The sequence below is a fragment of the Danio rerio genome, chromosome 3 (genome assembly GCF_049306965.1).
Source record: "Danio rerio strain Tuebingen ecotype United States chromosome 3, GRCz12tu, whole genome shotgun sequence".
Lineage (NCBI taxonomy): Eukaryota > Metazoa > Chordata > Actinopteri > Cypriniformes > Danionidae > Danio > Danio rerio.
The window spans coordinates 40,089,048-40,114,649 of record NC_133178.1 but is presented as its reverse complement, the minus strand read 5'-3'; the positions used below and the strand labels follow the sequence as shown (position 1 = coordinate 40,114,649).

Genomic DNA, 25,602 nt, shown 5'->3' with positions numbered 1-25,602 from the left:
AGTGAAGCTTTGGATGGTTCTCTCTATGGATTTAATTTAGAGTACAAAAACAAACTTTCCAAGCACTTCAGTGAATCCTCGGTGTCTGGTCTCAGCAGGAAGCCTCTCCTGCCCAGAAATGATTAATAAAGTAATCAATACAATTTTTTTTAACTAGCGTGGAGAAAAAATCAAGGCAAATGCAAATGAACGTCTGCCGCGGACTTGCTGTGAGATTATGGCTGAATTTGGAATAAAATAACTTTTTGAACATGGAAAAGAGACGACAGTGGGAGTTAATGTGTGGGGAGATCTGAAAATGGGCAGCAGAAATCAGCAGCAAACCTAATATTCTTTCTTTTATTACTATGCCATCAATCCAGTCCACAGGTTTTATTTTAAGTGTTTTGTGTCCTTATAGAGAGCTGCCACACTCGCCTCGAAACCTACAGGCCAGCTTGAACGCCAACGACAGCCGTAGTGTGGACCTGTCCTGGATGAGACCCTTTGATGGAAACAGCCCACTGCTGCATTATGTGGTTGAGCTCTCAGAGAACAGTAAGATATATACACACACACAGATACTCACACACTCCTTCATGCGTCACTGTCTGCATACAGCAACGTCAAGTAATTAACCAGTTGTGCTGCATTTTAAAATGGTAGTTTGGTAGTAAACTTCATCCAACCCATATCAAAAAGACATAATGTTCCTAGCAGTGCCTGTTTCAGCAGCCTTGATTTCAGAAGTGCCTAACATTATCCAACGCATATCATAAAGGTATTATAACGTTTAGCAAGATCAGTTTGTCAGGGTTTACACTTTTTAACACTTTCTATGTAACGGTAATTTGATGATGTAGGCTGAACTAAGGCACTTTTTTAACAGCCTTGATTTCGGAAGTGCTTTTTCCAGTTATTTTTCTCAGAGGGATTTTAAAAGTCTTCATAAAAGAGTTGTATGAGCCACAACCCCAACCAAAGATCTGTGAGTAGAATTACAACACTGCTAAGTAACATATGCAAGGGGGGAAATGTTTGTTTATTTATTTAGTTATTTTTTTTACAAGACTGTGAACCTGAAGCTTTGTGTGTAAGACATAAACAAGGGGCTTTGAAGTTTTTAGTTGCCATAGACCCCACTATAACCAGCATTTGTTTGTAAAAGATGTCTAATAGCTGTCTAATAGACATCTAAACATAGTCGTTTTGGCTAAAACCAGGCTAAATTTGGGCTGTCAGTGAAAATGTAATAGACGTCTAGGAATGGGCCAAAACTAGACTACTCGTCTAATAAATAGAAATGAATGACTACACATGTAAAGTCTGTCTATTTTACGGTTAGTCTAGTTTGGGCTATTCTTAGATGTCCATTAGATTTTCACTTACAGCCCAAGTTAAGCCTTGTTTCAGCCGAGCTGGCTACGTTATCTTTTTTTGTGTTTATTATTTTGTGGCAAGGTTTTAATCCATTGTTTATCTGTTAGTTTATTTTATATATATGGTTTTATTCATCTTAAAATGTTTGAGCATTTATTTTTATTTAGTTTTTATATAAAAAAAAATTTACCAATTATTTTTCATTTATTTATTTTCTATTTCCTGATGCTTTTTCTCTAAACATTTCTGCTCCCTGATATACATGTATATATATGTGTAACTCTCACAGGCTTACAGAACTTTCTATAAACATCTCTGTAAATCCCAGAGATGTTTTTTTGTAAAATTCCAAGTAGATCAGCAGTTACTAAAATACTCTAAACAGCCATGCTATGTTTAAAGTCACTTAAAATTCCAGTTTAAATCTCAGCAGAGCATCTTGCCCACATCTGCATCCTTAAATGCTTTCGGTTGCTGTCATGCGATTAGCTGATCAGGTATTGTTGAACATGTGAATTGATATTAGTGTAAATCATGGGTTCTCAAAATCTCAATTCAAAGTCCAGAAAATTAGGTTATAACAAAACTTGTTTTTAATAAACATACACTTACATAACTCAACTACTCTTTTATTTAACTTTTTTCCTGATACTGGCATCTTCACCCATTTAAATGCTCAATGTGGTTAGGAGTGTCACCCGATTATGGCGAATGTTATAAGTTGACTGGATGTCAATACAGTGTCACAAGGGAAAATTTTAAATATAACCTTCGGTTTTATTTTGGACCATCACAATAGAAATCACAAAATCTAAACAAACATTACAATGAAACTAACAAGTTTACAGGTTTAAAATATGTTTATCAAAGTAGTAAATCCACACTTTTAATTCCTTACACACAATTAGTGCTCCAAAAATGTGAAATGGTTGTGGGTCCCGACTGAATTGTCTACAGGTCTGGATCTGAACTGGAGTCTGGACTTCGAGAAGCCCTGGTGTATACTGTTTAGTGCTGGAATTCTGTGCAAAAGCTTGAATTTGAATTGTGTTTAAGGTTTGAAAAGTGCTTTGATTTTGGATAGTGCTTGAAACTGCTTGAAAATAATGATTTATCTTACTAAATGGGCAAAAATAATTATTTAAATAAAATAAATATGTTTGCTTTTGCATAAAGTGAAAAGGCTGGAGTCTGCGGATGTGTCTTTTTTTTAGCTTTTTTTTCAGCATTACGCTCAGAGCAAACATGTCATCAAAATTTTCCTTAGAATACTATACTTTATAATAGAATACTATAGCAAATGGCATCTGATATAATGTGATGAAGTATATGTACAGTTGTAGTCAGAATTATTAGCCCCCCTCTGAATTTTTTTCTTTTTTAAATATTTTCCAAATGATGTTTACCAGAGCAAGGGAACTTTCACAGTATGTCTGATAATATTTTTTCTTTTGGAGAAAGTCTTATTTGCTTTGTTTTTTTTTTTTTTTTTTTTTTTGGCTACATTAAAAGCAGTTTTAATTTTTTTTTAAATCCATTTTAAGGTCAAAATTACTAGCCTCTAAGCTATTTTTTTTCCGATAGTCTACAGATCAAACTGTCATTATACAATAACTTTCCTAATTACCCTAAACTGCCTAGTTAACCTAATTAACCTAATTAAGCCTTTAAATGTCACTTTAAGCTGTACAGAAATAAATTGAAAAATATCTAGTCAAATATTATTTACTGTCATTATGACAAAGATAAAATAAATTAGTTATTAGAAATGAGTTATTAAAACTATTATGTTTAGAAATGTGTTGAAAAAAATCTCTCCGTTAAACAGAAATTGGAGGAAATAATTCTGACTTCAACTGTATGTAAATATGTAATTTGCCCTGGTTTTAAAATGCATTTAACATGTCTAGAGTTACAAATGAAGTTTTTTTATTTACTTCAAGTGTTATGTCAAGGAAAACATGAATGTTCAATGTCTTCAATGAGTCTTTCCTCAATTAAACATCTTTATTTTTTTTACTCATCCAAAAAATGCTTTAAAAGTGCTTAAATTTGACTTGAAAAAAATTTGAAAAAAAAAATCACCTTGACACCATTTGATCAAAAGACATCCAAAGCCAAAAAAGGCTCAGTCAAAAGAATATAGTTCAGAAATCAAATAATTTTAAAGTGTGAATAAGGTGCCTAAACAATTTTTGGGGCCACTGTAGAACCATTGGCTCAGCGACAGAATTTGAAAGTGAATCCCACTTGAGCCGAACAGCAGTGCGAAGGGATCTACTGTGCTCAGAGCCCCATTCACAACCACCCATAATGCATGTGAATGTTCAGCCAGTGCGAAAGCAAGAGTACAGCCGCTCTCTGTCTCCACATTGCATCCTACATGTACCAGTTGATCTCAGTTAGTGTCACCCGCCGGTGTAAAAAGCTCTAGTATTACAGCACTAAGGAGGAATAAAACACACAACTAGATTGATCTTCTGGGACTGGAAGAGGACAGTGAGGAATGTGCTGAAGTGAAGGTGAAGATTACCGGTGCAGGTTGTAATAGGCCCTGGAAGTCCCATTAGAAACACCTTTCAGAGAAAGTGAGAAAAACCTGCTCTTGCTAAGACTAAAATGTATTTTCTGAGCAGAGACTCTGATTTCAGGTGCAATCAGTAATTTTCTTGGCCATTTAGAGAGTCTTACAGGGGAAGAAACAAGTCAAGGTTTTGTTTAAAGTGTATAAAATGGTGGCTTTGATATCTTGATGCTGTTTGAAGCCTGTTGTATAATTTCTGAGGGTGGTCGTTAAGTGTCATTAAGTATTAATGGCCAGCTTGTATGCCAGACTCAAGCATGTTATGTAATTATGAGTGGAAGACTAATTTATGCTAAGAAAGAACTTGACAAGTATCATCGTGATTACGCTTGATTATGCACATTATGTAATTCTATATATGCCACCGTGTGTCTTTTAATAGATAGAAAAACAAGGTTTGGTAACACTGTATGATTATTTTCATTGTTAACATTTATAAATATTATTACAGTTTAGTTAAATAAGGATTATCGTAGGAAGGTTTTATGCAAACATGACTAATGGAAGCATTGTTCAGAGTTTATTTACATGGTTTTTAGTCATGTAAAAATTGGTGTGTATTACAGAAAGATGCTAACTTTAAATTCCTTTGTTTAATATAATGATATCCGTCAATCCATTATGATTGCATAGATACTACTGTACAAGTCAAGGAAGGTCAAACACAACTGTTTTGATTTATTTTGGACATGTTGGGTGGTTAGACTCATATTCTCTTTGACTACCGTATATGACATATAAGACTGTTGAATTTGCTTTAAACACAATGACAAAGACTTGGTGTCGCACTTTGCTTGTTAAATCCCTTTGTATAGGCAATACAATTTTTAAAACACAATTTCGCTTCTTAAATAATTAAATTTAATTAAATGATTTATTAAATTTACTATACCTGTCACATAACCAGCGATCGCTCTCCAGAGATCGCTGGTTCTCACACGAACACTAGGACTACACTTCCGCCTTCTTCTGGACTACATATGCATGCATGCACTTCTCCCAGACACTCATGCCTGCTCACTCATCTAGCTTGATTACATTCGCACACCTGAGGACTTTCAGAGACTGATTAGAGACCCTACATAAACCACTCATTCACTCACCCAGGTTGCCGAGTCTTGTTAGCTGTATCAGTAACACTACAACGCGTTTTCCCTGTCCTGTTTCTCCATGTACCAACCTTAGCTTAGTTAGCTAATCCTTGTTATCCTGTTTAGCCGCCTGCCTTTTGACCTGTTGCCTGTTTATATGACTACGCTTCTGGACTGCCTGAATATACCCGTTTGCACCTGTTTGATCATTGCTTGCCTGACGCTGAATAAACCTGCATTGTGGATCTTACCTCCAGTTGTCTCTGTCACTCCCTCCCGTCGGTATAATACCATAATTTACTTTATTTGATCTGAGCATCTTGTCTGCTCCACAGCCTCACCACAGAATTGTGCACAGCTAATTAAAAGCCTGAGTGCTGATTAATTTTTTTGTGAAACATTAAACCCAGAAAATAGCCCGAGCTAGGATCTGTCCTCCATGGTAGGCTATAGCAGAAGACCATTATTTTATTAAATGAATAGAGGTTAAGTCACAAGCTGAGATTTGTTTAACCAATCAGAGAAAATAGGCATATTTGCATCGCCTGTGTGTGGATAATGGATTTCAAAGTCGTTTATCAGTTTTCCCAGAAAAAACTAAAATCAAGCCAAAATCCCGTTTTCTGTTTTTTACGAAAAATGGACAACAGACATACATGGAGCCATACCCTACTGAAAAAAATAGGTTAAGCTAAACAGCTAAGGCCAGGCTGTAAATGGCTGGAAACCAGCCTGCAAATGGGCAAACCAGGCTGATCAACCTGCTAAAACCTGCCAACCAGCCTAGGCTGATTTAAGCTTTTTTAGCAAGGTAAGCATGCATAACATCTTATACAATGTTTATTCATGACATGGCATGTGGGGCGTGTCGTGGATGGGGTTGGGTGGTGGTGTATCACCCATATTGCCCATGCCTAAATTCAACACTGGCCCCATTCAATTAAAATGTTCTATACTATCTGCAGATACAGGAAGGGTGTATTACAGAGATATCCTAACTTGAAAACAAATCTTGACAAAACCTTAAACCTAACTTCAGGCACACCCGACAGCAGTCCTAATTTCAAAATTTGAAAGCTGACATAAAAATAACTTGCATTGTCCAATGTACCATTATGTTTACTGATGACTAAAAGTTAAGCACAAAAATGTTTACCTAAAGAGAGGCCATTTGAGGGCCCTGGAGATGGGTGTTTTCCTTGACAAAACGATTAAAACTCTTCACCAGTAACTCTAGACTGCTGTGCAACATGATATTGCAGTGCAGGTAGCACAGGAGCAGCTAGCATTACTGGGACAAACAAGTGTCACAGAACATTTCCTGTTATAATGCCGGTGACTTTTTTGTTGTTGTTTATTTGTTTCAACAGTTTTGTTTATCTATTTTGTTTAGGCTAACTCACAAGCAGCTTGCACAGTGTTGGTTGTTCGGTAACTAGGAGAGACAGAAACAGACCTAGGAGTCGATTGTCGATCTTGGTTACACAATTTTAGATTTCCTAACTAGATATAAGATATGATTTTGTAAGATAGCACAAGAATCCAAATTAAGTTAAAATTAGCTTCTGTAGTAATTGGGTAACACTTTATTTTAAGTATTAGTAGACTGCCTGCTTACTACCTGTTGATACTGCTCCTTTATCATACATTTAACTGACTATTAGAAACTTTGGGAGTACATGCCAACTTACACTAAACCTAACCCCAACCTTACAGTCTAATTATGATCTAATGGGAATTAGGTGCAATTTAATTTGAACGGAGTATCAAAATAAAGTGTGATCAGAAATAAAATTTTTCACATCTCAGGTAAAGATCTAAGAATAGAAACGCCCTGTAATACTGTATGTCCCTAGAAGAGCAAAACATGTAAAACTACAGTTAAGTGAATATTTGAACAAACAGCAAAGTTTTAGGTATGCCCAATGAAGAAATGGCCGTAAGTGGCCTAGTGTGATGAAACAATGATAGTAAACAATCAAATACAATGTGCACTTTTTTGGGGGGAAGGAATCTCCTCATCCATCACCAGTGTGCAGCATCCACCTGGATAATGTGATGGCAGCCATATTGCACCAGACCGCACACCACACACCAGCTGATTGGTGGAGAGGAGACAGAGTGATAAAGCCAATTATGATATGGGGATGTTTAGGAGGTCATGATGGACAGAGGCCAGTGGGCAAATTTGGCCAGGGTGCCAGGGGATAAACCCCTACTAATTTTGAAGGTCATCCTGGGATTTTTAACGACCACAGAGAGTCAGGACCTCAGTTTAACATCTCATCCCAAAAAAGACGGATTAAGTGGATTTTTAATTTTTAAAATGTAGCATTTGTATTCTGTGCTGCCTGATCTCGCGAGAAAATGTAAGTATTTTACGTTTTGGCAGTTTAGTGGCTAATTCATACGAATTAGTACGAGTTAAGTCATAAGAAAATGTACGAATTTAAAAAGGAGGCGTGGCACCTAACCCCACCCCTAAACCCAACCGTCATTGGGGGATACGCAAATCGTACTAAAATGTACGAATTAGATTGTACGAATTTGTACGAATTAGCCACTAAATGAAAAAGTTACGAATTGCCGTGAGATTGTGTTGATTCTGTGTGAATGTATTTTTCTGTGTGTAGTTTGCATCATTATTAAGGTACAATACAGTATATGCTGGGTTTGATCTTTGATATGGCTCACTTACTTCATTAGTTCTTAATAAGAACTGAATAATGATCAATAGAGGTCAAAGCAACATAAAGTTTAAAGAGTTGACAGCCTGCATTCAAATTTACAGTAAATACCATAAAAAAAATTTGTGTGGACAAAATACGACAAAACTGATGATTGGTATTTAGCCCTCTCACATCTCACGCTTTTTTTCTTCACCAAAGCTTTGTTATGTTCTACAATTTGATTTAAACCACAGATGACAGAAGGGGTTGTGTTTATTCCTGCTTCATAAAAACATGCTCTTGATGTGTTGTCATGTCCACTTTTTCAAAGCATCTTTGGGCTCGTTGTTTCATCAATCCATCAAGTTTGGGCAGACTCAGATATTTTGCAGTATTTTGGTATTATTTTGTCAAGGTTTTTGAGAGAAAGAGGCGATGAGGACTCATGAGGAGATGAGGACACAGTTGCAACAGCCAGTGGATTTTAATCAACAAAAAGGAAAACAAAAACATGACTTGACTTGGGTTCAACTCAACTGAACTCAGCAAGACAAGACTAGACAGCGACAAGTACTGACATGAAATAACGACACCCGTAATGACAATGAACCAGTTCAAGACAGAGACCTCAGGGAGCATATAATGTGCTTTGGATAAAAGTGTCTGCTAATTGAATAAATGTAAATGCAATGTACATGTAACATGCAAGGGCAGCTGGTCTGAATAACTAATAATAGAGTAATAGAATAATAGAGGAATTTGGGGTGCATTTCCCAAGCAATGACATAACTCGCAGCTGAATTATTATAACACGATGCATTGTTCGGAAAAAGAACAATGTAGTGAAAAGTGTTTTACCAAACCGCTTGGTTGCACATCCATCGTTTGAACCACGATAGTTATAACACAAACCATCCATAATGACGCTCTCAATGGGATGAAAAAGGGGATACTTTACAGAAAAAAAACATAAGTTTTTGTGCAAGTTATTTTGTTTTACATGCACACGCATTAAAAAAATCCAAATTAGTTTTGGTAAAAACATGCACTTTTTTCCCTGATTAATTGAAATATATGTAAATGACACATAGGTTTCTTTTACAAATATTATGGAGAATATTCCATATAAAATCACTAAGCTAACACATATTATAATCTCATATATAAATCATATAAATCGTTAATGGTTGTAGGTCTAATTTACAGTAGGTTATTTGTTAAGAAATGAAAAAAAATCCTACTTAATAATAATAATTATTATTATTATTTTTTTAATTCATAAATTCATACATTCATTTATTCATTTTCTTTTCGGCTTAGTCCCTTTATTAATCCGGGGTCGCCACAGCGGAATGAACCACCAACTTATCCAGCACGTTTTTATGCAGCGGATGGCCTTCCAGCCACAACCCATCTCTGGGAAATATTATTCCTTTTTTTTACAATTTGACACATTCAAACCACTGCAGAAATGTTATAACCAACAAGCTCATGTCATATAGGTCTACAGATTTTTGTTTGTTTGTTTGTTTGTTTTGAGACATAATGAAAATTCCGCTTTTAAATAATAGGTCAGCTATAGCTTTCGTCATGAGCGATGGCTGCGTTCAAAATAAATGTGAACGCAATTGTCAATATGAAGATGGCTAAAACTGAACTGTAAAAATACTTTGAAAGCAAATTACACCTAAGACAGATGACTTTAATGTTTGTTTGTTTTAATCATTCCTGGTTTAAATGTTAGAATTCTCTACATTAATAGGGCATAGGGGGGATAATTGGAAATAAAACACATCCAGGAACTATGGATTTGAGAAATTCTAAATCAACAAACTATGTCTGTAACGATGGGACTTGTGACCTTAGTTAGATAACAATAGTTTTCTGAAATGCACCCCTGAATGTTGTCTTGGTTTGAAAACTTATTTTTACTTTTGTTAAGTATGCTATTTAATGTTTTCTTAATTAAGACAAGAACATTATTTATTTATTATATTATTATTTTATTTATTATTTATTATATTATATTTTTCCACCTATTAATTTGTGCTTTATTTTTAGTTTATTATTATTATTTTTTTATTGATTAAATTCATACCTTGAATTAAAGAAGATACTAAAAGCTCATTCAGAGAAATAATAGTTTATACTACATGAAATCATAAAATCTGGCATATTCAGAAGAAACATTTGTTGTCAGTAAAATACTCTGTTTAGGGATCAAGCAAGTGATTTGATTACATAAATGTACTTGTTATGCTGAATAATAATAATTTATATAAAATAATCATAATTTAATCCATTTTTTTATTTATTTTGACCACATTATTTTAAAACATGAAAGTAGACAATTTTCTTATGTTTTCTTATGTCATGTATATAAAATATCTATGCATGTTTCATTTTATGTGAACACTAAATCCAAAGTAACTGTTCATTTCAACATTTTAGTGTACACATTTTAGCAGTTCTTACTTTGCCAATTAATTAAACTCACAACCTTACAATGCAAGTGCCACATTCTTCTATTTGAGCTGCTACAGGACAGTTGAAAAGATATTTAAAATGTTATTTTTACTTCTGTACTGTTTCGATATAATATAATATAATATAATATAATATAATATAATTTCTTATACATTCTGCTTCTCTCTTGTGTATCAGATTCTCCGTGGAGAGTGTATTTGTCTGACGTAGACCCCTCTGGGACGGGAGCGATGGTGAAGGGCCTCACACCTGCCCGGTCATACCAGTTCAGGGTCTGTGCTGTCAATCAGGTGGGCAGGGGCCAGTACAGCACCGAAACCAACAGGTAGGAGGCCACATTTGTCAACAGCTGCTTATTCACATGTTGTCCACCCTTCATTGCAGTTTTCCGTGTTTTCTTTTTTTTTTTACACTCAAGCTTGGTCAACAACAGGCTTGTTATGTCCCATCACACTCTGTTCTGCTGCCGCCCCTCAGGAATGTCATAGTTTAAGTGTGTTTTCTGTCACTGATCCTCCACCCACAGTTGTCAGTGTGTCCTGCTGTGGCCGAAATCACAGCACTGTTGGGTTCTCTCAGTGTCAGGCCTCTGCTCTCACCTCTCGCTCTAATCAGACTCGGAGCTGTTGGTTTTCACGGGCCTGCAGCTGTGGGCGACGGACGCCACTTTCACATTCGCTCCTCTGAGGTTCATCTGCTAAAACGTGGTAAAACAGGCCTTTTCTGTTAGACTGAGGTGTCGAGTATCACATCTTTTAATCGCAAAGTCTCACTTTAGAATTAATCATGTTTTAGTTGAGTGTTGAGGAGTAAAAAAGAAGCTAAAAGTGTGTGTGAATCAGAAGACTTTTTTTAGTATGATTACGTATTTCTTACTGAAACTAAATATTGTGTTGGGGGTATTCACACAGGGCTTCAGCATCAATACTTGATGGAGAGCGTGTCTCAAGCGTCAGCCAATGAAATTAGTCCGCAATCGGCTACTGTCTAAGCTGGATATTTGCATAAAGTGATCTGATTGGCTGACGCATCGGTTAGCGCTTGAAAACTTGAAAGTTTACCAACTTCTGCAGCAAGCAACGCCACTGAAGCGGCGCCGACGGATCCACAATGTAGTTCGGCAATGTTTGAAGTAAATGGAAAGAACATGAGAGAACATGCAAACTCCAAACCGAAACGCCAACTGGCCCAGCCGGGACTCAAACCAGCAAACTTCCTGCTGTGAGGTGATAATACTAACCACTGAGCCACCTTGCCACCTGAGAAAGTGATTATATTTTAATAAAAGACTACCAAAGAAAACATTTTTTTTTAGTAGATTAACCTGCATAATTAATTGTTCATGTAAAGACTAATAATGTTTTCCTTATTCCTTTCCTTTTTTTTCTCCTAACCTCAGTCATAAATCTTCACATCAACACTTAAATATACCAAACTGCAGTTTATATATATATGTATTCTAAAGGCTTTTACAGAAGAATATGTTCATACATAAATTCCTTGATTATATACACCATTTCAGTGTTTCTCAACCTCGTTGCTGGGGGACCACCAACACTGTATGTGTTGGATGTCTCCTTTGTCACATCAGTTACAGGTCTTCAAGTCTATGCTAATGAGCTGATGATCTGAATCAGGTGTGTTTGGTTAAGGATACATGAAAAATGTGCAGTGCTGGTGGTCTTCCAAGAAGATGGATGAGAAACACTGCACTATTTTATTCTACCAAATATTTAGTTTTTTTTAAAAAAGTCTGCCGTTTTAAAAAAAAAGAATCCTAAAATCCCCTTGGTAAAAACTATAACTCTAATAGGTTAAAAAAAAACAACATGGTCAAGACAACTGCTGCAGTTCAAACCAAGCATCAGAATATTTCAGAAACTGCTGATTTACTGGGATTTCATGCACAACCATCTCTAGAGTTCGAAAAAGAGAAAATTCATGGTCTGAAAAAGAGAAAATAACTAGTGAGCAGCAGTTCTGTGGCCGCTGACTGGTTCAAGCTGATAGAAATGAAACAGTACCTCAAATAACCACTCGTTACAACCAAGTTATACAGAAAAGCATCTCTGATGCTTTGACATGTCCAACCTTAAGGCAGATGGGCTACAGCAGCAGAAGCCCACACTGGGTGCCACTCAAGTCAGCTAAGAACAGGAAACTGATGCTACAATTCACACAGGCTCACCAAAACCAAGACAATAGAAGATTGGAAAACGTTGCCTAGTCTGATGAGTCTCTATTTCTGCTGCGACATTTGAATGGTAAGGTCAGAATTTGGCGTCAACAACATGAAAACATGGATCCATCCTGTCTTGTATTAATGGTGCAGGCTGGTGGTGGTGGTGTAATGGTGTGGGGAATATTTTCTTGGCACATTTTGGGTCCATTAGTAACAATTGAGCATTTTGTCAATGCCACAGCCTACCTGAGTGTCGTTGCTGAACATGTCCATCTTTTTATGACCACAGTGTACCTATCTTCTGATGGCTACGTCCAGCAGGATAATGTACCATGTCATAAAGTGCGAATCGTCACAGACTAGTTTCTGACCTGAACATGACAATGAGTTCGCTGTAATCAAATATCCTCCAGTCACCAGATCTCAATCCATCAGAGCATCTTTGGGATGCGGTGGAACAAGAGATTCACATCATTGATGCGCAGCTGACTAATCTGCGGCTACTGTGTGATATGATCATGACAATATGGACCAAAATCTCTGAGGAATATTTCCAATATCTTGTTGAATCTATGCCACAATGGATTAAGGCAGGTCTGAAGTCAAAAGGGGCTCCAACCAAGTACTAGTAAGGTGTACCTAATAAAGTGGCCAGTGAGTGTATATGAAAACTATGAAAATGTTTGCAGTTCTTAATGTCATCAATTAACTGAGGAGGTATGTTGATTAACTATTAGTTATTTGTCTTAAGCCATCTCTATGTTATATTAGCCAAATGCAACACTGAACTAGCGGTTGAAAGCAATGAAAAGTTGAAAAGACTTTTCACCTTTAATGGAAGGATCAAGGTAGCCGTCTTTGCATCCGAAAAAAAAGACTTCCTTTTACGCTCGCGTAAATAATGAAAGCGTTTTAGTAAATGCAAAGAGCTGTTAATGAGCAAGCGATTTAAAGGAAAGCGTGCAATCAGCGGGATACGTGGAGCTGTAATATCATCTCTCTGCAGACTTCACATCTTTTCTCTCCCAGCACTGATTTTTTGCACCTGCTCTTCCAAAATAGTGTCGTGTGTTGCATGCCTCTCCAGGCAAAGTGAATATTGAAATTGAACTTTCTGACTTTTTATCCCACTCTGTAAATGTAATATTTGTTAGTTTGTCTTTGAAAAATATTCATGGCATTTGGGTTAATGTGGAGCGCAGTCTGACGAGGGAACACATTAAACTTTAAAGACCTACTGTAGGTTCTTAACTCTGCTTTAACCTCAATTAATGCCGGACTGTTTCAGGCGTGCCGGTATTACACATTTAAAGGCTTTATTTGATGAATTATATTCAAGTGCAGGCAGCTAAAAGCATTTCATTCCTGCTGTTTTGATATCATGTCATCGTGGGTAGGTTTAATCATGACTTTATTATTGCTATGGTTTTGTTTTGTTCTTTAGCCTACATTATTATATTTATATTAGTGTATTATGTGCAAAATAAAACAATTAAATTGCAATAAAACTACAGTAAAAACAGAAACACTTTCTGATACTGACTTGCGGCTGGAATGACATCTGCTATATAAAACATGTGCCAGAGTAGTTGGCGGTTCATTCAGCTGTGGTGACCCCTGATAAATCAGGGCCTCAGCTGAAGGAAAATGAATGAATAAATAAAAAACAAAAACAAAACAAACAAACTTAAAGCTGTGATAAGGATTTTTTGACTGTAAATCCATTTTAATTACAAAAGAAATGTTATAATAATAATAGTAATATAATAATTATATATATATATATATATATATATATATATATATATATATATATATATATATATATATATATATATATATAAAAATAATGTATCATTATTATTATTATTATTTATAATAATAATAATTTTAATAAACGGGATTAGCTTAACTTTTTTGTTTTCTCTGTTAAAACAATACACAAATTTCTCCTTAACATGCATATTTTATCTATACACATATTTAAACACATAAATATTTACTTACAAATACATATTTATTTAGATTGATATAGGATATATAATGTATATAACAAGGGGTTACTGTCACTTTTTTGCTCTCTCATAAAGGCACACGATCGCAGGAGTTATCAAAACAAAAATATTTTATAACAATGACACTTACACAGGAACATTGGAATCATACAAGGGAATACACAGGAAGACAATTCAATACTGGACAAGGAACTAAACAAACTCAGGGGTATAAATACTAGGAACATGATTTAACTGCTTACATACAAGGGAGAGACGCTGGTGAAACTAATGAAACAAACGACAGATGGGAAAACTGAACAAAGGAATCACATGGCCAAAACGTAAGCACATGGAACACAACAGCACAGAACCTGACATCTACAATGCTTATTACTTATAATTTTTTTAGCAATTTTTTTCATTCTATTTTACATTAAATTTCTTTTGAAATATAATGTGTCAGTGTACTTGAGAACTTACTTAACCAGTTAATGTTATAGTGAAGCTTCCTTTTCCATTTGATTTGAACTATTTATATGTTTAGAATGATTGTTTTTCAAGCAGACAATTCATTTTTTTTTAAACTTCCTGTGATGTTTTTGCTGTAATTTACACAGAAGTACCTGCTACTTGACCTTTGTATGTTAATATCTGTACTGTATAAAAGTCGTTGACAGGCAAAATAATATACTGCAAGGCAGCTGACTAAAACACTTCAAGTATACAGTACTTTCTTGAGAGTGCTTCCTCAGGGACTGAGTTTAAAGTGAAAGTGGTGTTGAAGGGTCTCATCAGTCTTCTTCTGCATGCATGTCTCCTTGCTGTGATAGACATCTGTCCATTTTCGGCTTATTAGGCAGAAAGAGTAGAGCTGACAGGCTCAAAGAAGAACAAAAGTGCAGCTAATAAGGCATCACCTTCACACCAACACCTATTCATCTGCCACTGGGTTTTTGTCAAGAGGAGAGTTTGGCAAAATGTTTGTTTATTCTGTCTGACCACAGGCCAGAACAGTACATCGCTGTTGATACCAGGCTCATTGATTATTAATGTATCTCAGGTTCCAGACATTATTGACTTACAGGCTCTTTTACAGGTCATTCTGTTGCTCCCTGTTTGTGGTTGAAATAATGCAACTACAGATTGTGTGCAAACTGTAGAACTATGAACAAAATACTTTTTGTTTTTATAAGTGAAAATGTGGGTGTCTAATAGAATCTAAAGTCTTTATTTGTGTAATGCAGTAGAATTTCTAGCTGTTGAAGTTTTCATAAATAAATAGTAGAAGATTTACTAATTGGTTTTGCTATTTTCTTGCAAAGTAGCTGAAGTAGAACAAGGTAAAGTTTTTATTTATTTATTTATTTATTTATTTCAGTTAACAAATTGATGTTAGTTTTATTGAAATGAAAGATTTAGATTTAGTTAACTGATTGTAATAACCCTGTGATTATTTTTATTCAGTAATAACAACCTTCAACGGACAATGTTTATACTATAAAAACCCTAGCAGAATGATACTATACAGTATATACAGTGCTCAACATAAACGAGTACACCCACTTTTAAAAATGGATATCAGTTCATTTAAACAGTATATTTTGGTGCATTTAAATAAAACAGTTTTCTTAAAGTTGTATGTAGTTAAATTAAGAGTTTGGTCAACATATTAACATATTTAGCAATAGAACGATAATACATTACATTGTGTATTTACTGTATTATTATGTTTCTCTTTTTCCTCTTTATTAATTTTATTTAATATTTATCTTAATATTTCATTTTTTTATATATTTTTTTATATTTATTTTACTTTTTGTGTGTACTCAAACTTATTTTAGTTTGAGCTTTGGTACTGACTATTCTAATGTACCTGTACAATGCACAGTGCTCAGCATATATGATTACACCCCTCACATACATATCTTTTAAATTCAGATTTTTTTCCGAAGCTGTACAATATTATATTATATTGCAATAATATATGCATATTGTACATTAGATTATTCAGTACTGAAGCCAAATCTGGAGCTTATCTAAAATAATAACTTGCAAAAACAGTCCAAAAAGTAGTACACCTAAATTAATATATATATATGGCGACGCAGTGGCACAGTAGGTAGTGCTGTCGCCTCACAGCAAGAAGGTAGCTGGTTCGAACCTCGGCTCAGTTGGCGTTTCTCTGTGGAGTTTGCATGTTCTCCCTGCATTTGCGTGGGTTTCCTCCGGGTGCTCCGGTTTCCCCCACAGTCCAAAGACATGCGGTACAGGTGAATTGGGTAGGCTAAATCGTCCTTAGTGTATGAGTGTGTGTATGAATGAGTGTGTGGATGTTTCCCAGAGATGAGTTGTGGCTGGAAGGGCATCCACTGCGTAAAAATGTGCTGGATAAGTTGGTGGTTCATTCCGCTGTGGCGACCCCGGATTAAGGGACTAAGGCGACAAAAAAATGAATGAAGAATGAATGAATAAAAAATATTAAATACAAATTTAAAAAGAGGAGTAATCAAGAGAAACAAAAAAAAAAACAGAAAAATGTAATTAAAATTTTGTAGGTTATAATTTTTTTTGCAATATTTTGCTTGAAAAAATAAGCATTCAGGACGGTGACAAGTCTGCGCACAGACAGGTGCTGGCTATTTAATGCAGTCACAACAACCTGGAACTAAACACGCTATAAACAGTGGAGATGATAGTGGACTTCAGGAGAGACCCCCCTGCTCTGCCCCCACTAAGCATCATGGACAGCATTGCGGCAACAGTGGAGTCATTCAGGTTTCTGGCCACCACCACCTGAAGTGGGACACTCACATTGAGTCCATTTTTAAAACAATTTAACAAAGGCTGTGCTTCCTTCATCAGCTGAGGAAGTTCACCTTCCAAAGAAGCTGCTAAAACAGTTCTACACTTCCATCACTGAATCAGTCCTCTGCATTTCAATAACTGTCTGGTTTAGCTCAGCTACCAAATCCAACCTTCATAGACTGCATTGAATAGTTGGGAATGCTGAGCGAATCACTGGTAAAAGCCCCCCCCCTACTCTACAAGAGTACTTATTCGGAGCGAATAGAAGGGCAGCCAAAATCACTCTGGCCCCCTTCACACCCAGCACACTTTTTACCTTCTGTACGACGCTACAGAACACTGTGCACTAGAACAGCCCGACACAAAAACATGCCAGACACACAAACTCTGTCATCCTGTTGCATTGTAGAAGTTCTGTCACTAAAACAAATTCCTCGTATGTGTGAACTTACCTGGCAATAAAGCTCTTTCTGATTCTGAATTTAACTGTATTATTATTATTTAATTTCTAAATTTGGTGACTAAAATAATATTTTAATAAATAAATGTGTTTAATGAATCTGTTTTGTTTAAATGCACCTAAATACATTGCTTATATTCACAGAGAAATGGATAAAAATATTAATTTTCAAAATGGGGTTTCCTCAATTATGCTGAGCACTGTGTGCACAAATATATTATTGTATAATATAAGCATTTGATTTTAAAAGAAATATGTGAGGGTGTGCACATATATATATATTACTGTGTATGTTTAGAAAAGATAAAGGTTTCTGAAGTGGCACTGGCATGCTTTTTTAGAGGTTGTTATGGGATGCACAAACAATTGATTGGGACAATAGGCAGAATTAATGGCAGTTAATCTATGTTAGATAATGGTTTATATAATGGATAAAATGCTTTTAAAAGCAGGTCGTAGGGCACAGAATTGTACTGTAGTTGCAGAAAGAGCCAGACACCCGTTTCCTTACACTGTTTATGTTCAGAGGCAGATGTTTAATAGCTTGTGGCACAGTGAAACAGTGTAAAGCAAATGTGTAAATACCACATGGCTGCAGCAAAAAGAACTTGGTTTTCAGTGAGGAGTGAGCAGGCTTTCCTTACAGCAATCATTAGGCAGATTTACAGAGCACTGTCTGGGAAAAAAAAGCTCCATGATATTGGTTATAGAGGGCATTAATTATGAAATAGACTTCTGGGAAGAAATAACAAAGTGTGGTCAGAGGTTTAAGAAGACTGACAATAAATCTGAAAAGACCCAATGATCCTATTAAACTTTAATGCAGATTTAACTGTCCATTAGCATGAAACGCAAAGGGCAGGATGAATCTATGGGCATTATTAAGCATTCAATTTTAAACTTTGTTAATTAAGAAAATGCACATTCCGTAGGTCGGATGAACCAAGAATTGCTTACAGAATATCGTTTACGTGTGCTAGCAAACTAGCCTATAGGAGACTGAGTATTATGGCATATTTGACATTAGCGATGTTCACAGAGCATTCAAAATCATTAGCATTTCCCATTATTTATGGTCTGGTGTTGTGGGATGTAGTACCAATAGGGTCTTTTTAAACTAAATGTTGTCGTAGCGTAAATAAAAGGAACTAAAGTAGTACGTAACGTTGGTATAAATGGGTGTTTGATTCTAATACATTGACATCAACAGGACTTTGAATGTATTTCTTCCTGAGCTTTTTGGAGAGAAATGTGTCGAGGTCTGTTCTCTCTTTGATGTTTGCCCAGAGCCTCTGAATTTTTAAAATCTCAGTCAACAAATGAGAATTGAGACCCTTTAATAAAGTAAAATATAAGCTCCAAAAAACGGGGAGAAAAAAAAAGAGTTCCGTCCTCTTAGGACTGAACAGAAATAGCGCTGTTTAGCGTGTTCCTTGGCTGAAAACGGTACAGGTATTTACTGCAGAGTTTAAAAGCACTCACACTGGGGACAAATCCTCTGGCAGACATGCACGGCCCGCCGTACAAAAAACCATGAGATGCTCTTATCTTTGGAAAATGCTTGGTCTGTTTGTAATTCGAAGGCTTGAAATTTCAATGAAGCGCTTAGCTTGAAAGTGCTGAGCCAACAAACGCAATCTTCTACGGCTGTGAATGCACCGGAGCCAGTTGCCACGTAAGCAGCGACCTCCAAAATCAAAGCATCAGGCTGTTTGGGCCAGAGACAGACTTTTCCAGGAAAGCTTTTGATGGAGTGAGTGGATGTGAGTCATGGTCGGCAAATGGACTTCTGGCCAGCAGGTTGCATTTACACAACTAACGCTGTTGTGCCCTGAAGCGAATCAACTAACTTTCATTCACATAAGAGAGAGAGAAGAGCAATGAATTAGTTATGTAAGAACAGTTTGGTTCCCTGTTAAGTGTGTACATGTAGTTTGTGGTGCTTTCAGCAATATTTTCGATGTCTCCTTAGACTGATGCTGAGAGAGGAACCGCCCAGCGCACCGCCCAAGAACATTGTAGCCAGCGGCAGAACCAACCAATCCATTATGGTGCAGTGGCAGCCGCCTCCAGAGCCACAGCTCAATGGAGTCTTGAGAGGCTACGTCCTCAGGTGAGACATGCACAAACCTTTTCACAAACAACACTTGCCTGATGAAATGTGCAGAAATAGGACTCCCGGTACTTCTAATAAGTGCCTGGCATCAATTCAGCATTCTCTGTTGAGTCATTTCTCTCTTTTTTTTTGCTGTGAATGTTTATGTTTTTTTGCATTTATTTAAAAAGAAATGTGACATTTATTTCTCTGTAAAATGTAAATTGTTTGTTTGAGCTATCTTACAAAGGAACACTGGCTCAACCAGTGGGAGGTACATTTGTTTCTGCAGCCAGCAAAAGTGGTTAGACTTGAAAAATGTATTTGCTAACATTTTGCAAAGAGATTCATATGCATTGTATGCTATTTTAAAAGTTACTATTTTTGTTTTGGGTGTTGCCTTTAAAGGCCAGGACACATCAAGCCAATGGTTGGTTTCTATTGTGAACAAGATACTTTTCAGTCTTTTCAGTCACTTTTCTTTGGTTTGGTGTATTCACGTGCAGCTTTTTGGTCCAGACGTGAGGCAACAATACAGTTATGTTTTATCTACACCAGTGATTTGGCTTGGTGTGTACCGGCTTTAAGGGGTTTGCATGCATCCAAGGTGGAAAAAACACTTTTATTTTCTCATGATACGCATTTCGCATCACCTCATCCCCCATGAAAGAAAAACAGATGGTCAGTCTGTAGTCACCGGTTTATAATTTACAACAAAAATGTTATTTTAATCTTCTATCTTTGTCACAACAAGTAAACATTATCAAGACAATGTAACTTGTCATAAATCTGTCATAAACATGATTGTATTGAGGCCATTATAAATGTGTCATTATTTTACAACTGCGTCATTAATATGTTTCTTGACCTCAACTACAGTGGTACACACTTTTTACACTTTTAGCGAGAAATATTGTCAAATTCAGTCCACTAAAAAAATGTGATCAAAAATATGTCAAGTTGTCATGACAAAAACAAAGACAGGTTATGATGTGTTTATTTAAGTAAAGTTTCCACAACAAAAAAATCCCAAACAATGTTATCTTTTATTTAAAATGACAAAACTGAGCTAATGACACTTAATGACAGTCGTCATAAGCAGTGCATAACATTTCTATTATGCTTATGACATGTGTCATATCATGATTATAAAGGTGTTATTATTGTATATAAAGATTCCTTCAAATAAAGTTTTACAGGTCCTATTTAAAAAACCAAAAATGTAATAGAGACAACTTAAATGTTAAGAAATGCATTTGTTGCTGTATTTATTTGTTAGTTCATGTCTTGTCGAAGTAATTTAAACAAATACAGCTTGAAACTTCAGTCATTGTAAACAAAATAGATATTAGACAAAATAGTCTTGACATTGGTCTTGATTAAAAATGCCCGAGAAGTTTAATTATTTACATAATGTGCTAATGTTAAAGAACAGAAACTTATTGTAAAGCATTTCACATCATTATAAATATTTTTCAGTCTATTTTTCTAATTCCAAATCTACACTGTTAAATATACATTTATTCATTTGGCAGACACTTTTGATTAAAAAGTGAAGCTTAATTTGGAACCAGCAATATCAGTTTTTGATTGCATTTGTCAATGCTTCTAGATAATGGAGTTGACCTTATGTCACTTTCACTGCTGTTTAATAAGCAGCATTTATGAGCAAACTGATTTAAAAGGAATGTTTGGCATGTCTGTGTCAACGAGAATCTAGTCAGACTGTCATTAAAGTTTTGCATAACAACACTCCACACTAGTTGTTGGAATAGTTTTTGGTAAACTGAATTATTCTACATTAAATAAAAGGATACTGGTGCGACACTATAGCTCAGTGGTTAGCACTGTCACTTCACAACAAGAAGGTCACTAGTTCGAGTTCTGTCTGGGTCAGTTGGCGTTTCTGTGTGGAGTTTGCATGATGGCGTGGGTTTCCTTCGGGGGCTCCGGTTTCCCCCACTGTTTAAAGATATGCGCTATAGATGAATTGAATAAACTAAATTGACCATTGTGGGTTAACTGGGAAATATTGTTTCCCAGTACTGGGTTGCAGCTGGAAGGGCATCTGCTGTACAAAACATATCCTGGATAAGTAGGCAGTTTATTCTGCTGTGGCGACCCCAGATGAATAAAGGGACTAAGCTGAAGGAAAATGAATGAATGAATAAAAAGATACTAGTAGACAATATAAAATAGGTTTGTGACTGACCAAGCTGACTATCGGCCAGTGTCGGGTCACATTGGTTGATCTATTTTTTAGGTAACACTTTACTTGTAGGGGTTTTCATAAAACATGTCATGAATATGAATGAGATTTGTTGCATGCTTTAACAACTGTAATTCAATGTAATTCAATCGCTCAGTTATGACATTTTAAATGCAAAAATTACAATATTTATTATCTCAACTAGACATAAACAAATACATCACAACCAGTCTTCATTTTTGTAATGACAACTTGACATTACCAAGACAACAAAACTTGTCATAAATTTGTCATAAACATGAAGACATCACAAATATGTTATGAATATTATAACAGTGTCATTTGTGCATATATAAATTTTTACCTCAACTGCAGTGATAAAACTGCATTTGTCATTAAAATGTCATTACAAATTAATGATGCTGTTAAAATGATTTAATGATACTTTTAGTGAGACATTTTAATAACAAATAGTTTGTTGCATTGATGGCTTGTTTAGAAAAATATTCATGACACAAATATAATGCGCTCATGACAATTATGTTTATGACAGATTTATGACAAGTTAGTCTTAGGGACCTTTCACATCTACACTTTTGTTACGGAACATGTCTCGTTTGCCCAGTTAGCGCGGTTCGTTTTTTCGAGATTGCTTGAATGAGGTGGTCTCGGCTCGATTGAAACGAACCCTGGAGCGGTTCGATTGCAGTGAGAAAGCGATTCGATCCAAGCGCGGTTATATCACAGTGTTTTATGGATATGTAATAGGCTTACGGCTATATGAAGAGAGAATTATGAGTAGGGCGGGAAGTTTCGCGAGTCTCCGGATGCCCGCAAAGGAGTGATGATCTCCCGGTAATCTCGCGTCTCCCTCCCGGTCCTCAAATAGGCATTGTCGCGCACCCTTCTCACCCCTCCCCACCGTCCCATGCTGGATAAGTTGGCGGTTCATTCTGCTGTGGCAACCCTGGAATAATAAAGGGAGTAAACCAGGGGTGTCCAAAGTCGGTCCTGGATGGTCTGTGTCCTGCTGATCTTAACTCCAACTTGCCTCAACACACCTGCCTGGAAGTTTATAGTATACCTAGTAAGACCTTGATTAGCTTGTTCAGGTGTGTTTGATTAGGGTTGGAGCTAAACTCTCCAGGACACTGGCCCTCCAGGACCGAGTGTGGACACCCCTGGAGTAAACCAAAAAAGAAAATGAATGAATGAATAAATAAATGCATATAAATGTTCATACATTTGTAAAAAATGTAAATATTAAAAAATTTTAAGGATTTAAGATTATGATGATCAATTTAACGTCATAACAGGCTTGTGAAAAGGGTCCATTGCTTATGAGTTTGTGAATTAAAAGGTTACACATCTTAGATTGTGACCATATTGGTTAAACTGTGGTTTCTTGTGCCTCAAATCAGTATATTTACTGACTTATTTATTTATTGTAATTTCACAATATTATTTTTTTTTTAAACCTTATATTTATTCCAATTAATTAAACTTTTCTGAGCTTACAAGTCAGCAAAGACAGCTCAGAATAGGCATTATCCCCTTGAATTATTCAGGGCATCCGCTCAAAAATGTAAAAAATCTTATTTTTATTAATTACTTACCCAACATCAAAGATCAGCCAATTAGATGACACTCATTTCACTCATCTAGCCAGAGTTTGGATGCATTTCATTAGCAGCGTTTGACCACTCTTATCCTCCTCGCCGGATGTGTTGTGAATATTTATGTGTTTTGTAACAGCATTCCCCCACCGCTGTTGTATTTAACACAATTTCTTGCCCTGTAAGGGAGCAAGCGTGTGCCTAATAATTATACAGCCTGTGGGAGGATTTCTAACGGCGCGCTGACCTGGAAGAAAATCGTTGTCGCTCACTGTTTGCCCATCGATTGCCCTGATGCAGGTACCGGCTCGCGGGGCTCCCTGGAGAGTACCAGCAGAAGAACATCAGCAGCCCTGAGATCAACTACTGCCTGATCACAGAGCTCATCATCTGGACCCAGTATGAGATTCAGGTGGCCGCGTACACCGGGGCAGGCCTGGGCGTCTTCAGTCAGCCTGTCACTGAGTACACGCTGCAGGGAGGTGAGACCTTGTTCTTCTGTCACTCTCTCAGTTTTCACTTCTTCTTTTTTTATAACCTAACAGTTGTTGCTTCTATCAGCCTCTGTGTTTTCATCTACTCCTTTTCATCAGCGGAGGCAGGAAGCATGCTGGTTTGAACTGGTTGATGCAGTACTTGTTTACATGGCGCGCTGAGGTCAACTTAGCCTCCACAAAGACGCCACATTTATTTTAGAGCCCTCTTCTCAGACGGCTAGCTTCCATGCTAATCCTCTTCAAAACAATTATGCCAATTACGTGCGAGGCTGCTTTCTTCTTCAGACGGCAGGAATCTATCTTTGGAAATTCAGAAGCTTCTCGTTTGGACGTTTGGATGATTATCCGGGCAGTGGCAAATGTATCGACTCGGCTTGGAGAGGCTTCATCTGTCTAATTATTTTAAGTAGACATATTATAAACAAAGTCTGCCGAGCAGTTGAGTGGTATTGACGCAGCTCCACCGAAGCCACTCATAATTAGCTGCCTTGACGACATCGCCCATCCTAAAAAGGAGAGACGATGCTAAGTGAACTGGTTTCAGTTGTTTGGGAGGATGCAATAAATAGGACCTTGAATTAAAACATGGTTATTTTGAATAATCAGTTGTTAACCTGTTACACTATGCATGCTGCATTCGGATTGGCAGATTGACATTTTAATATTTTCAGATAAACACATGGCTGAAGTAGTTCCCTGCAGGTCATACCCACATTACAGTTCTTTTTCAGTTCTACTGTATATCACTATTTATATAATAATAATAATAATAATAATAATCCTCATCCACCACCAGTGTGCAGCATCCACCTGGATGATGTGACGGCAGCCATATTGCGCCAGACCACACACCAGCTGATTGGTGGAGAGGAGACAGTGTGATGAAGGCAAATATGATATAGGGAGGGTTAGGAGGCCAATAGGAAAATTTGGCCTGGATGCTGGGGTGAAACCTCTACTCTTTTTCGAAGGACATCCTGGGATTTATAACGACCACAAAGAGTCAGGACCTCGGTTTAACTAAGCAGTATAGAGTGCCCGTCTCTATACTGGGGTATTAGGACCTACACAACCCGCAGGAGAAACGCTTAAAACTTCATTATCTGCGACTAGTTTGTGTTCTGACCACATGTGCTTGGTTGTATACTATAACAATAAAGTGTTTAGTCTTTTAAAAACACTGTTGTAATACATTAAGCCACTAAACATTGTTCTTATGACAGTTTTTTACAAGAGGAAACGTGAATTACTTCCAAATACTTTAAATACAGTCTGTGTTAGTAAATGCAATGCTATTTATGAAATCCAAGCATATAACAACGTTTCAGATGACTGTTCTAGAGCCCACAGCTAATCAATCTGTCAGATTCTGAAGTGCATTACAGGTCGAAAGAAAATTATGTAGGATAATTTATCTTAAATAAAACAAATACATTTAAAAATATGGTAAATACTGTAAGTAAATAAGAATTTCAATCACCTGGGAAATGGAGGCCACTTGATAGGTTTATAAGCACAATTAACTGCACACAGCATGCCATATCATCTGAT

The 25,602-nt window shown here is 36.4% G+C and overlaps 1 protein-coding gene across 8 annotated transcripts in view; it reads left to right on the top strand.

Annotated features, from left to right (window-relative positions):
• Window positions 1-25,602, top strand: part of sdk1a (sidekick cell adhesion molecule 1a) — a 534,279-nt gene that overhangs the window by 376,486 nt on the left and 132,191 nt on the right. For all 8 annotated transcript variants that reach the window (XR_012401153.1, XR_012401152.1, XR_012401155.1 and 5 more), the window contains 4 exons: window positions 401-537; window positions 10,368-10,515; window positions 19,607-19,747; window positions 23,855-24,036. Coding sequence is in view for 4 of the 8 variants with exons in the window: in XM_073944925.1 (XP_073801026.1) it covers window positions 401-537; window positions 10,368-10,515; window positions 19,607-19,747; window positions 23,855-24,036 (608 nt within the window). In the remaining 4 variants the exon portion in view is untranslated. The remainder of the gene's footprint in view (window positions 1-400; window positions 538-10,367; window positions 10,516-19,606; window positions 19,748-23,854; window positions 24,037-25,602) is intronic.